Source organism: Paroedura picta, chromosome 2, assembly GCF_049243985.1.
Source record: "Paroedura picta isolate Pp20150507F chromosome 2, Ppicta_v3.0, whole genome shotgun sequence".
Classification (NCBI taxonomy): Eukaryota; Metazoa; Chordata; class Lepidosauria; order Squamata; family Gekkonidae; genus Paroedura; species Paroedura picta.
In genome coordinates this window covers 75282497-75297628 of record NC_135370.1, presented here as the reverse complement: position 1 = coordinate 75297628, position 15132 = coordinate 75282497, and the positions used below count along the sequence as shown (strand labels likewise).

The 15132-nt window shown below is 43.5% G+C and overlaps 1 protein-coding gene across 2 annotated transcripts in view; it reads right to left on the bottom strand.

Moving 5' to 3' along the window:
- Window positions 1-8034, bottom strand: part of FNTB (farnesyltransferase, CAAX box, subunit beta) — a 42522-nt gene extending 34488 nt beyond the window's left edge. Inside the window, exon 1 of one of the 2 annotated variants that reach the window (XM_077320868.1) lies at window positions 7327-8034. In XM_077320868.1, the coding sequence (XP_077176983.1) occupies window positions 7327-7446 (120 nt within the window). In that variant the 5' untranslated portion in view covers window positions 7447-8034. The remainder of the gene's footprint in view (window positions 1-7326) is intronic. The other variant, XM_077320867.1, reaches the window with a different exon arrangement.
- Window positions 8035-15132: the final 7098 nt, after the last annotated feature.

The following is a 15132-nucleotide window of genomic DNA, read 5'->3' as shown; positions in this document are numbered from 1 at the left end:
ATTTGACAAGTGCTCTCTTCACCATTAAAGGTCAGATTCTGGAAAAAGATAATGAGCAGTGAATCCTCAGAGATGTCTCAGGCCTCCAGCAAAGCAGCTCAAATCCAACCAGCAATCATGTCAACTGGCTGACAACTATAATTTTAGACACTTTGGCCTTAACAGCTGGAGGCAGTGAAATTAGGAGCAACCAAACCTCAGACAGTTTCCTAAATACTGTGGGGCTTTTTAAATAGAAGGAACTGTATGCCAGCCATGTGTGCTTTGCATCTGACAACATTCCCTCAAGAGCCTTAGGAGCTGGCTTCTCTCACATTCTCACAACTTCTTTGCTGTCTGTGACACAAAGGATAATACAGTGAATGAGAGTTGTATGTGTGTATAAAATCAACTCTAATTTGGTATCTTTGGGCATAAGCCCCTGCCAGCATTGTAGTCCATGGACACGGACATCTGGAGAGCCACAGTTTGGCCACCCTTCCCCTAGGTCAGGGGTAGTCAACTTGTGGTCCTCCAGATGTCCATGGACTACAATTCCCATGAGCCCCTGCCAGCAAACGCTGGCAGGGGCTCATGGGAATTGTAGTCCATGGACATCTGGAGCAGTGGTCCCCAACCCCAGGTCCCCAACCCCCGGTCCGCCTCCCGGTTCTGGGCCGCGAAGGCCTCGGTGCTGGGCCGCCGCTCCCTCTTCCTGCCGCCCACCCCACAGCGAGAAGCTCGCCAGGCTGCGAGCAAATCGGCCGCCGAAGCGGCCAATCAGCTTGCAGCCCGGTAAGCTTCTTGCTTTGGTAGGGGGCGGGAAGAGAAGCTTGCCGGGCTGCAAGCTAATCGGCCGCTTCAGCGGCCGATTTCCTTGCGGCCTGGAGGGGCGGGGAGAGGGAGCCGCGGCCGCCCGCATGCCGGCGGCGCAAACGTGCACGCACAGCCTTGCCGCGCATGCGCGTTTATGTCGGGACTGCCGCGCACGCGCGGGGCCCCGGATCACCCTCTCCCCGCACCCCGGCGCAGCGGTCCACAGCCTAAGAAAGGTTGTGGACCACTGATCTGGAGGACCACAGGTTGACTACCCCTGCCCTAGGGTTTACTGAGTCAACAATTGCCTGGATAGGACATTAACTAATTTGTCTGTGAAAAATAATAAGAGTACACCACGAAAAAAAAAGGGACGGTTCAAAATTATTGTAACAGAAAACAGAACCTATCCCGGGCTATACTAAACAATTTCACAATAAATACAGATAAACGTTTCTTATCTCTTCTTTTATATATATATGTATATAAGAACGACCTCTAGATTGAACCGTTTTCAATTGGGTTTTCCTCAGTGGTTGTTTTTCAACTTATTGTATTGTTAATGAAGTCCTTCAAAAGGATCAAGTTTTCCTCTCAGAATTTAAATTATATATATGTGGCCTTTGGCTCCCAAGTTCGGGGAGGTCTAGTCAAAAGACTCTTCCCCTTCTGGTTGTTCTTATATACATATATATATATATATAAAAGGAGAGATAAGAAACGTTTATTTGTATTTATTGTGAAATTGTTTAGTATAGCCCGGGATAGGTTATGTTTTGTGAAAAATAATAAAACAGTATCCTGACAGAAACAGTGGTGGAAATTATCCTTATAGCAGAAGATATGCTGTTTACACTCCAGTCAAGTCAACATGGCCAACATACATATATTACTTGAGGCTTGCTGATTGAGAAGGTTGTCAAGTACCCAATGTATCAGACTCCTTGGTGGCCATAGGGATGCAATTATATCTACAGGAGAGGGAATGCAGCGTCATAATTAAAGCATTGAATGGACTAGGACTGGGAAACCTTGGGCTCAAATTGTCACACTCACTGACAAATTTACCTCAATGGGCCATTCTAAGAATACCTAGCTCCTTGGAGAAAGGGCTGAATGGAAATGTACTTGAGATATTAGATAACTACTTCCTTGCTATTTGTATGCCTCACTGAGAGTATTTACGGTTTTTATAATCATCACCAGTGGGTCCATCTACAGAGATTCTCACAATACTTTCAACTTAAAATACACCACTTTATTTATTTGTGTATTTATTTGTGTTTAAATTTGTTGACTGCTGCTCCTGGCCATGCCAGCTTGAGGCGGTTTACAGATAAATACCCATAAAACAGTATAAAATAATACAATATTGGCAGCACAATTCCATTTGTTCCCTTCCAACCCACTGTCCAGTCCTTGTTCAAACCACCTACTAGCCTCAGCTGAGGTCATCTGCCCAGATGGACGGGCTTCTAGAGGAGGGACCCAGATCTTTCTTAGCCCAGCCTCAACCAAATGCTTTGAAGAAGAGCTTCATCCTACAGGCCCTACAGAACTGTGATAGTTCTGTCAGGGCCCTTAGCTCTTCCAGGAGCTCATTCCACTAGGTTGGGCCCTGGCCCTGGTCGAAGCCAGGCGTGTTTTCCGGGGACCACCAGCAAATTCAAACCTGCACAGTGAAGTGCCCTGCAAGGGGCATAAGGAGACAAGCAGTCCCTCAGATCTGCAGGGCCCAGATTGTGAATGTCTTTAAAGGTAAGTACCAAAACCTTGAACTTTATCAGATACACAACTGACAACCAATGCAGCTGTCCCAGAGCAGGCTGGATATAGGTCCTCCAAGATGATCTCATTGGTACCCTAGCAGCCACATTTTAGATCAACTGTAATTTCCAGGTCCAAGACAAAGGAAGGCCTGCATAGAGCAAGTTATAGAAGTCTAGTCTGGAAGTGACCATTGCATGGATTACTGTAGCCAAATTCTCCGGGAACAGGTAGGTCGATACCAGCCTGGCCTGGCACAGATGGGAGAACCTGACTGCACTAGTCTAGTGATCTGAGTCTCTATAGATAGGGAGGTAACAAAAATACCCCCAAATTCCTGGCAGCAGGCACAGCAACAAGCTGCACCCCATCCAGGAAGGGACCATCCTGGTCCTGTCCTCTTCTGCCCAGCCACAGGACCTCCATCTTGGAGGGGTTGACTTTCAGGGAACTCTCTCTGAACCATCTCTGAACCATCCAGACACTGCTTCCAAACATCTGATGAATGTTTCCAGGGCGGAGTCCAGCTGGCCATCAATGAGATAGAGCTGGGTGTCATCCACATATTGATGACAGCCCAGCCCCAAACTCCAGTTTAGCTATGCCAGAGGGCACATATAGATATTAAAAAGCACTGGGGAGACTACTGCTCCCTGTGGTGCTCCACAAGGGAGCGCAAAGGAGTGAGACAATCCTTCTTCCACAGCCACCCTCTGTGTCCAATTTTGGAGAAAGGAGATCAGCCACTGACCCTCGGATCCCCATCCCAGTGAGGTGGTGAGCTAACAACTCATGGTCTACCACATCAAACATGGCCGACAGATCTAAAAGCACAAGGATAGCCAGCTGGCACCGGAGATCATCCTTCAAGGAGACCAGGGCAATCTCCACCCCGTGGCCGGACGGAAGCCCAACTGTATACCAAACCAGTCTGACCACCCACCTAAGTCAATCAGCAGCAGAGCCCTGACTTTGCCTAATGCCAGAAACGGTCTTTGAGAGCCTATACATAGTAAACTTATGCACTACCACTAACCTGCAGTCCACTATGTTTACAAGCCTAAAAGTGAAATCTTCTTCACAAAGAATAATGTATAATGTCACCATTAGAAATTACAGTACTGGATGCCTACAAGATATCACTGTAACAACAAACAAAAATTTAACATTGCTTTAGTATACAAAGTAAATGCAGTTCTCATCTGAAGAAAACCAGTCTCTTATGTATTAATATACACAGGGTATCAAGGTTCAGCTTGTGAAGCAGTTTATGTTATTGTTTTTAAGGGCTAGTGTAATCTCAGTTCATTAATCAGGAAGTAGTATTTATGGGATTAAAGAGTTGTTATTTATGAGAAAATCCAAAGTAAAATGCCAGTTGTGTCTAATGTTGGGTCTTATTATCTACTTAGTGCGTAATACACACACCCAAACATTCCAGATCATATGCTGGAGCTTGTAAGACTGCAGTTTTGGAATAGTCATCCTATGGGACCTAGGTAGAGAAGTGACAGGAAATAATAAGGGGCTTTCCGCACCGGGATCCTTGTAGCAAATTGTTTGCTGAACGAAAAATCGCCATTTTAAATAGTGGAATTCGTCGTTATGCATACCTGCCTTTGTAGTGGAATCCAGTTGCATTTCTATCGTTTCCCACAAGCTTCTGGTCTCGGCAAAAATCGCTAGAAAGGAAGCGCTATTGCCAAGCTCGTCCCGCCCCTGGCCGTCAAGCAGCCAATGGACGGCCGTTAGCATGCTCCCAAACAGCCCCTTTCCCTTTAAGAAAGGTTTTTTTTTTTAAACACACCCGTTGCAACGAATATGCGTTGATTCGTTGCAACGGAGAGACCCATCCAGCTGGCAGGTGTGTTTGAGCTGCCGTTTCATTGTTGCCACGCTCCCCCTGAGTGGAAAAAAAAAATCCCCCCCCCCTCACGGGCGCGATTTTCGGCCGAAAACAGTGTGAAAAATAAAGGGAAAATACATCAGCAAACGGGCTTCTCTGTTGTTTGTGCTTAGTGACTAAACAGCTCTGGGGAGGGACTGAAGCCGAGGAAGCCTCTAAATGGAGGCTCACCGGTGCGTTGATCTCTGCTCGCTCGGAGAAAAAAAAATGGCGATCGCTTCGCCGGAAGATCAGAGGAGAGAGCCAGGGGGAGGGACTTTGTAGAAACCACAACAATGGTAACGCACAGAACTTTCCCGCTAGTGTTGCAGATTGGTTGCAGGAGTGCAGCGCTTTCCGGAGGGTGAATCCACTTTTGGGGATTTCCCTGAAAGCGCTACAAGGAAGCGCTTTTTGCGGATCGGTTTCAGGTGTGTGGCAGATTGTCAACGACGTTGTGCATAATGGCAAAACTGTAGCATTTTCAATTGGCAACCATTGTGCGATTTTGAAGGAATGCGGAAAGCCCCTAAGAATCTCACCCTCTAGCCTCCCTCATCCCCCATTATGGAGTTGCGGTTTAATTTTAACTTATGTTATACTCATTTAAATGTATTTTAAATTTTATATGACTTCTACTGCAATTCTATGTCTTGGCTTTTACTGATTGTTACTGGTGCCTATGTTGTTCACTGCTCTAAGGCATCCTATCGCAAGGGAAGGGCATAGAAGTCACAAAAAAAGTACATAGAATAAAGAAATAATTAGTTGGTTAAGACTTCATATTGAAGTTATTTTCAGTGTCAGAGTTGGGACTTATAACCTATGAAATATGACAGAGTTGGGACTTAAAACCTATGAAAGAACAGACAAGTTCTATTAATGGAAATGCTCCAGTGTTAAACTTGCTAAACACAATGAGGACCATCAGTGGATGTATTAAACCTATTCCAACCTATTGGCTACCAACACTGTGCCATAGCACTCCTCCGCATCCTCAAAACAGGATGTGCTTTTTTTATTAATATAGAAAGATCATCAAAAACAGGGAGCTGCCTAGTCACAAAGATATGGCCAACACAGACTTACCCTGCCTAACTTCCCAACACCCAGCAATAAAGTCTGAACAAACCCTATAATTGCAGAATTTCAATCTAAAAAATGAATGGTCATGAAAGCTGATTCATTTGAAGAGTTTTACAGATATCATGGACCATCAAAAAGACAAATAAGTGGATCAAAGCAAGCCTGAACTCTCCCTAGAAGCTAAAGAGACTTTACTAAGAGTTGCTGGAAAAAAACATAATGGTAGGAAAAGCTGAAAGCAGCAGGAAAAGAAGAAAATGCAATGTGAGATTAAGTTGACTCAGTCAAGGAAGCCTTGGCCCTCAATTTACAAGACCTGAACAACAGGACATTTGGGAGGCCATTAATTAATATAGGTCACTATAAAGTTGGTCACCATAAATTCATATAGGTCACCATAGGTCACCTGAAGGCACTTAACACATACACAGTTCAGAATAATACTTGCGTACCATCACCTCCAGTCTAAAATAAAATAAAGATATCAAACTCACATTTAAAACCATACATTTTACTAAACGGATACGATGCATCTACCATTAAGAAGTTCAGGTTCATTTTAACTCATTGTGGGGAGAGATCCAAATTATCCACACTGCCAGAGAATTCAAAATACCACTTTAATAGCTGCAGCACTTGATTATGTCTAAAATCCAGCATTCACACCAATACACACTGGGTACAGATTTTTATACAGTCCAAATGACGCAGCCAAATTAAGTCATTATCTAATCAACTACTCTATACAAAGTTAGATAAATATTTATCCAATCAACACACAACCTGCTTATCTCCTTAGTCTTGCCCCATCTTTAAGCACCTGATTGGGGAGGGGGTCCTTCCTTCTCCGAGCCAGCTTCCATGGACTTTCCCCCCCTCCCTCAGTAAGCTGCTAAGGCACCTTAGTCTGTACAAAGTTCACACTCTATTTCTACTGACAGGATGTTTGACAAAAGGGGAAACCCTGATGGTCACTCCATCAGATACAGATACAGAACTGAACTGTAGATGCATTTTTGTTGTTGCTGTTTACAAAATTAGAAGCTCTTTTTTAAAAATAAAGAGTTGGCTTTGGTACCAAGAAACTAAACAAATTCCTTAGGAGTTGCAGCAAACTCATACTAGATTCAGGATGAAGGGAAGAAAAAAGCCAGCACTTCTGCTATAAGCCTATATACAACAATCCATGGCTTCTTACCAACAGCCCTAGAATGTATGTACTTGTACACCAGAACCTCTGACTGCTTCTCAAAGATAAAGCAAGCAGCTGGGCAGGAAGTAGTTGTTTCTGAGTGTAATATGTTTGAAAGATATCAAGATATAACGTTTTCTCCCATGAACAGCTCTTCTATAACACATTTCCTGGGGCAGATACATATAAGATGTAGTAAAACGAGAATCTAGGATGTGAGTTAACTGTGAGTTAAACCTGGTCACTCCAGATATGTATAACTGACAAATATATACGGGAAAAGACAACGGAAAACACGGTAGGGTTCCGAAGCCACCTAGCTTATCGTCATATGAACTTTCGTAGGCAAAGATCTACTTAAAAAGGGATAAAATACATACAAATTTAATAACAAAACAAAACCCTGCAGCCTCACTCCCCGCGCGTGCGGACACACACAATTACCAAGGTGCTGTACACAACAACTATTCAATACGTCAGCGCATCACTCTCTACCTGACTGGCGAAACTGACCAAGCCCCCCCAAAACCACTGGCATGCGCTGTGCAGGATGGGATTTGTAGTCCCGTTGCAAAGGAGGGGCGGTGTCTCCCAGCCTCACCTGCTCAACCGAAGTGAGGGTCTGAACGCCGTCGTCCTCCAGTCTCTCTCGAGCTGCTTCCATGCTTCGGCAGTGGCGCCGTCTGTCACCGCCCGAGTGGGTGTAAGCGGAGGCCGCCATGATTCAGGGAGAGTCGCTCAATCCTCGCGACTACCCCGGCACACCGAAGGAGCAAGCAGCGGGTAAAGCCTGGCTACGGCAGCGCCGTGAGGACAAGAAGCCTCCGAGAGCGCCGCTATGCTCCAATGTGTCTCAATTGGCGTCGAAGCGAAGGAGGTCGCCAGGAACTCACTGCTGCCGCCGCGTGGCACTCATTTCCGTCTCTCGGCTGAGCTCTATGTCTATGGCATAGCGTGAACGGGGAGGCTAGATGTAACACGCGACTGTGAGGCTGGAATGTCTTGTCCTGAAGGGAATCCCCAGCTTTCTCTCTGACGCAATACGGCCTGGTTTGGCTGGGAGGGCTTCTCCAGTTCAGAACTGGGCTACACAGTTATTCATAACGATAGCCTCCCCAGCCATAAACTGGCTTGTTTCATGCGTGGTGAGGTGAGGGGTGCTGTTCTGGGTCATTTTTTTCCTGCTAGGTGTCTTAAGCAAACCATTGTGTAGGCAGACTATGAAAATTCCACACACACCCCCGGACCAGGATAAGTGTTGAGTTTGCTTGGACTGTTCTACAAATGAACCTTGGTAAGAGTCTCATTGCAGGTATCCTAAGGTAGTGGCTGCAGCCCAAGGAAAGTTTTCTTCCTCAGGGATTTTTTTTTTTTTTTGGATGAAGAGCAGGTTTTGTTACAAAGCTCAGGATTTCCGAGCAGAATTGTCTTCCCATGTTTTTGGCAAGGCTATGCCTGCTGTATCTATGGTAGTAGGGCTGGGAAATACCTGGAGATTTGGAGGTGGAGTTTGAGGATGCAGGGTTTTGGCAGGATCTTCAATGTGGTATAAACCTTCCAAAGTGGCCATTTTTGTTGCCTGGAGATCAGTTGTAATCCCAGGAGATCTCTAGCCACCACCTGGAAGTTGCAACCCTAGGGTTGCCAGCAACCTGTAGAAAAAGTGAACTGCTCTCTTAATAGATGTTTAATAGGATGTTATTTAGCAGATGATATATTACTTACTTCTATATCATGAAAGCCATTTTTTAAAAGATTTTTTTCTCTCCAAGCCATTACCAACCCTTGATTTGCAGAGGCTTTAAAATGTATTCTAAATTAACTTTACTTTCCTCTTATAATTTATTGTGCTTCTTTTCTTTCACACAAATCATGATTCTTTGCTGCTGATTGTTTGCTACATGAGATAATAGGTATGTTTAGGAAATAAACTGTGGCCTGCGAAAGCTTACATTGCAATACACTTTTCTTTTTCTTTCTTTTTTTTAGCTTTTAAGTGCTAGAATATTTGTCCTTCAGGTATCCTTAGTTGATAACATGCAATTAGTGTTGTGGCTTGTTTTGTTTTTGGCCTTGTTTTATATTTTAAGGGTTGGAGCTATTTACTTCATTTAGACCTCCCTTTTCTCCAAAATGAAAACAAAGGTGACTTATACCCTTTCTTCTCTTGTATTTTATCCTCATAATAACCTTGTGAGATATGGTAGTCTCAGATTGTGTGACTGGTCCAAGGGCACCCAGCAGATTTCTATGGCAGGGCAAGGATTTGAACCTGGGTCTCCTAGAGACTGATGCTCCACTATACCACTCTGGCTCTCTAATTACAATAGGTAAAGGTATCCCCTGTGCAAGCATTGGGTCATGTCTGACCCTTGTGGTGACGCCCTCTAGAATTTTCAATACGCTAGAGTCCCGTGGTCAAAAAGACTTAAAGAGATTGGAGTCCCAAGTGCTGGGAGTTTTGTAATAGTAAAATACAGAAGGCTCAATCACAAACAATTTATAAATGATTTGGATGAGCAATTAGAGGGGGTACTTATTACATTTGCAGACTATACTGAAATGGGAGGGGTGGCAAACACAACAGAAGACAGAAAGAAGACAGGATGATCTTGATAGGCTCAAGAACTAGTTTAAACTGAATAAAATGAAATTCAATAGGGACAAATGTAAAGTTCTGCATTTAGGTACGAAAAACCATCCACACCAATATAGGATGGGGGAGACTTGTCTTGGCAGTAGTATGTGCAAAAAGGATCTAGGAGTCTTAGTAGACCATACATTGAACATGAGTCAATAGTGTGACTCAGTGGCTAAAAAGGCAAATGGGATTTTGGGCTGTATCAAATGGAGTATCCTGTCCAGATTACGGGAGGTGATGGTACCGCTTTACTCTGCTCTGGTTCAGCCTCACTTGGAGTACTGTGTTCAGTTTTGGGCACCACAGTTGAAGAGGGATGTAGACAAGCTGGAGCATATCTGGAGGAGGGCAACAAAGATGGTGAGGGGTTTGGAGACCAAGATGTATGAAGAAAGGTTGGGAGAGCTTGGTCTGTTTAGCCTGGAGAGGAGACGACTAAGAGGGGATCTGATAGCCATCTTCAAGTATTCAAAAGGGTGCCATATAGAGGACGGAGCAGAGTTGCTCTCTCTTGCTCCAGAGAGTTGTTCTCTCTTGCTCCAGAGGGACGGACCAGAACCAGTGGATGAAATTAATTCAAAAGAAATTCCATTTAAACATCTGGAAGAAGTTCCTGACAGAGCGGTTTCTCAGTGGAACAGGCTTCCAAAGGAGGTGGTGGGTTCTCCATCTTTGAAGATTTTTAAACAGGGGCTGGATAGCCATCTGATGGAGAGGCTGATTCTGTGAAGATTCAAGGAGGTGGCAAGTTACAGTGGATGAGTAATAGGGTTGTGAGTGTCCTGATTTGTGCAGAGGGTTGGACTAAATGACCCATGAGGTCCCTTCCAACTCTGATTATATGATTCTATGACTAGAATGAAATTAGACATGATGGGGCAATTACCTTTGTTTATTCATGGACTTGCCTCATTTGCTTGTTATGAAAGATGGATGAGATCTTAGTGCAAGATGGCTAACAGCGAAATATTTTGAATTCCCCCTCCATTGCCCTGTTGTTTCAGTATTCCCCCACTCTAGTGCCCCACACTATCAGTTTTGGAACTGGTCTAGAAGAAAACTGCACCAGTGTGTTCATCTCTCCTTATCTGTGTGTGCATTTAGGTAGAAAAATTATATGCATCTATCTTATAAGCACAGTTGTGCAGACACCTGAACAAGAAATTTGACTATCCTTTCCACTTCACCTCACAGTATATATTTTGACCCAAATTGGGTGAATTTTCAGAGATAAAGCAAGATGCTACCATAAACAGTATGCAAATGATCACCTTTCTGACATATACTATGTGATGAGTTTAGAATCTTTTTACCTTAGGAGGGATCAGGGTACATAAAAATATAGAAGATTGTGCCTTCTTTTTGTATCATGCTGCCTCAGATTGCGGGCACAATAACCAATAATAAAAATGCCTAACTTTCATGTTTTGTTGTGAGCATTTTCAGCTGGAAGCCTTGAGATGTGTGAAAGTACACTTCTATTGTTATCTCAATTTTCTGTGTGAATAGGTTACTTTAAGATCAGTGGCAGAGTCTAAAATAGAGCCATTCAGAGTTTTCTCAGACAAAGAAACTGAATTTTTCTACTGTTGACATGTAATACTTGAGATAAGTAGGGTTATATGCAGGCTGTGCTTAGCAGCCTGAAGTATTAGGCATTACCATCATGGCAGCTGTCTGCATCTACTTTGATGCCTTCCCATTTAGCCATTTGACACCATTAAAAAATAAGATTAAAATATTAAGGTGATTGTCACTTGTTCTCCTGTACCCTGTGTATTTTCTTGGAATGAGTGCACATGCCATATTGCTTGAACCAGGAAAGTCAATGCCTACTTGTGTACATTGAGCAGCTCAGAGAACAGTGGAAGTGAGGACACTGTCATAGAGACCTACCATAGCAACCAATGTGAGTACTGACAAACTCCAAGAAAGAACTCACATGTATGTCATTATAGAGCTTCCTGTATAGAAAACAGAACTGTTTGCTCTGGTTCTGCCAAGCTGGGGTGGGACTAGTTTGACCCTAACTTTGGGTTCTGTTGTTGTTAAATTTCGGTAATAAATAGGAACTTGTGTTCCTCTTACTATAGCTGAGCTGCATAGCCTTGAGAAAACAATGCTCAATCTGCCATTCAGATAACAGCCTTGATCCTCCACTTTGGGATGCTGTCTTTCTTCAGCTGCCTGTTCTGGTGTTTTGTATCGCTGTGTGCAGGCCAAGAGATAATAAGCTTGCCGGGAAGACAGAAATGTATTGACTGTCTGAGCAACAAAGTCAGCACTGCAGCTAACTTTGTACTGTGCTAGCAGGGTATAGATAAATTTAGTATATCACGATCCTAAGAATGTATTCTTAGAAGTAAATCCTACCGGGTTTAGTGATGCTTATTCCCTGTTAAGAGCCTCTTGTGGCACAGAGTGGTAATGCAGCAGACATGCAGTCTGAAGCTCTGCCCATGAGGCTGGGAGTTCAATCCCAGCAGCCGGCTCAAGGTTGACTCAGCCTTCCATCCTTCCAAAGGTGGTAAAATGAGTACCCAGCTTGCTGGGGGGTAAACGGTAATGACTGGGGAAGGCACTGGCAAACCACCCCGTATTGAGTCTGCCATGAAAACGCTAGAGGGTGTCACCCCAAGGGTCAGACATGACCCGGTGCTTGCACAGAGGATACCTTTACCTTTATTCCCTGTTAAGTATGTTCAGGATTCTGGCATTGGGTGTGGGGGGGAACTGTTTGCATCCCATGACAATGCAAAAGGATTTTCTGTTCCTGAAACCTCCTTTGTGTCATTCCAATCTCTTCATACTTTCCCCATTTTAACCACTCACTGTCCAATACTTTCTTTGCCGGCATCGATGCATCACTAGATATTGTGCTCTTGTTGCACTGTAGCAATCACTTGCATCTTGATTTTTTTGCCCAACCAGGAAAATCCAGCTGAACTATTGCTATTTGCAGTGACGGGAATACCTGTGTGAATGCAGACAATGCCATCACTTTTGTTATCCTTTTTCTGGACCTACATGCTTACCACAGTGTATGGACAATTTCATTCTCCACAGAATAGAATATGCATTCATTTTATAGGTGCTCTGTCCTTCTTTCTGTTCTGCATTTGCCTCATTCACATATGGCAGAAGCCTAAAGCCTAAAGAGAATTTTTATGGGCACGTGAGGGGAAGTGTCTGTTTAATCAGAACATTTTGTTGGGCTTTTATTGGGGGGGGGGATGCAATGTAGAACAGGCTACAAAGAGGCATTTGTTTCATTTTGAAGATATCTCCGAAGCACAAACGACAGAAGTTCATTCTTGGCATTTAGCAGTACAGACTATTCACTTGGATATAAATCCCATAATTCACTGTTAAGTAAATATGCTTATACCTGCTGCCCTTAAAAGAATTCTGGACAGTATATGCTTTAATCTACACTTGACTGGATCTCTGCAGGTGAAATTGTTTAATTATTTTCCCCTGCTGTCCTACACTCTCTTTCATGAGTCCTATATAATATCCAATACTATAAGTTTTGTGCTACTGGGAATCAGGAGCTGTGATAACCTGTAGCAGCTAAAACACTATACTGTGTATATCTTATCAGGCTGTGCATCTTACTAAGGAGGCTGTTGCCCCTGGTTCTTGCAACATAAAAGCATTTAGTGCCTGAGAGGTTTTAGTATGTGTAAGTATGTTTGTCTGTGGGGTAGATCTTGAAAGTACACAACACTACAATATAAAAAATAGCACACTTACAACTGTATTTGAAAAATTATAAGGATGGACATTTGCTTAGCTCTTTACTTCACTATACTTTACTTTTATCCCCAGAGGGAACCAAGAGCAATTTACATTGTTCTGCTCTTTTACATTTTATCCTCACAATAACCTTGTGAGGTAGATAGATTTAGGTGGGTCACCATGATGGTCTGAAGCAGCAGAACACAGTTTGAGTCCAGGGTCACCTTTAAGACAAACAAAATTTTATTCAAGATATAAGCTTTGGTGTGCAAGCACACTTCTTGAGATGTAATAAAACAGAGTTTCCCCAACCATACATATAGGTATGGAGGAGGTATGTATTAATTGCCAGGAAGGTTTAGCTTAACTGTGCAACTGTTATATTATTCTGTTATATGGTTACAACCACTGTTATTAATTACTGTATGTTTTTAACGAAGACTGTTTCATGTATCGTTGACTAGTTTTAATGTAAACCGCCCTGAGCCTTCAGGGAGGGCGGTATATAAATCTAAATAAATAAATAAATAAATTATAGGTGAGAAAGGATTGAGACATTATATCTGAAGAACTGTTTGCACACAAAACCTTATATCTTGAATAAAACTTTGTTGGTTCTATAGGCCATTGGACTCAGACTTTGTTCTCCTGTAAGGTGGGTTAGACTGGGAGTGTGTGGCTGATCCAAGGTAACACGTCAGGCTTCCATGGAATAATGGGGATTTGAACTTGGTTTTCCTAGATCCTAGGCTGACACTCTAACACTACACTGGCACTCCAGTTAGGACAACCTAGTATAAGATGCAGGAGAAAGGGAACAGTGTCCCACCAACACCGTCAGCAGCTGAGTTACAGGGATGTTTCCACACTTGGGTAGAGATGGATGAGGCCAGCAACAACTAGGAAAGTGCCTGCCATTAATTACTAACGTGGACAGTTTTGTTTCTCCAATGTTTTGTGAACTACAACTGAACTCAAAATGACTGATTAGCTGTTTTAGCAAAGAACTATCATATGGCATCATATGGCATCATATGGCTTAATTTAGATATTATGAGCCAGTTTACTAATTTGCCACAATTTGCTTTTGCCTTATATCGCCACAGTTATGATGGTTATTCATTTAGTCTAAGGAAGAGTGCATGTACTTGAAAGCTCACGCCTTGAAGAAATCTTTGTTGGTCTTAAAGGTGCTGCTGGACTCTATTTTAGTCAGCAGCTGTAAGACTGCAGTTTTTGTGCACACATTTCCCTGCATAGCCTGATACTCTACCCACTATATCACACTTGTTCTCTCACAAAATAATGTTTAAATATTCTCTAATACACATGTCTTAATAGTCAACATAGTGTACTATTTATCTAATGACAGAATTGCTCTGTAACTTAAAATGGTTGCCTGTTTGACAGACACTGGCCCAATAAAGGGTATTCTCCTCCTTCTTTTATTCAACCTAAAACTGAAGGACTGTGTCATTACAGTATTTGGTTACGCCTAAATCCATCTCTGCCTCCAATTCCAGATGTTGTGGATGGGCTTGTGCTTACTCAGGGGCAAGTGCAATAGCACTCTGCAGTTGCTTACAGGGCTCTCCTGGGTTCTCTCTCTACCGTTCAGCCGCCAGCACTGAAGTCAATGCCTCTAGAAGCCATAATTCCGAAAACCTAAACGTCGATGAGAAGGCGGACAAACGAGATGAGATGGACAGAACCTGTCCGACATAGGATTCTTAATTTCTAGAACAGGAGACATTTGTGGCTGAAATCTGCCAGGCTCTGATTTGGATGTCCTTCTCATGATGTGGCAGGTGGTGTTTCTTAGAAGTACTCATGATGGAGGAAATGCACTCTGTAGCTGCTCAGGAACCGCGTTCCCCTAATTTTCCCCGTGTTTCAGAGCTCAGCCCGGGGACGGAACCCAACCTCTCGGGCCGGGGGCACGTACCGACCCCAGGGGTGTGTTGTTGCCCTGCCTCCTTTTCAGCATTCAAACGAGCCGCCCTCCCTCTCTCCGCCCCTTCGGCC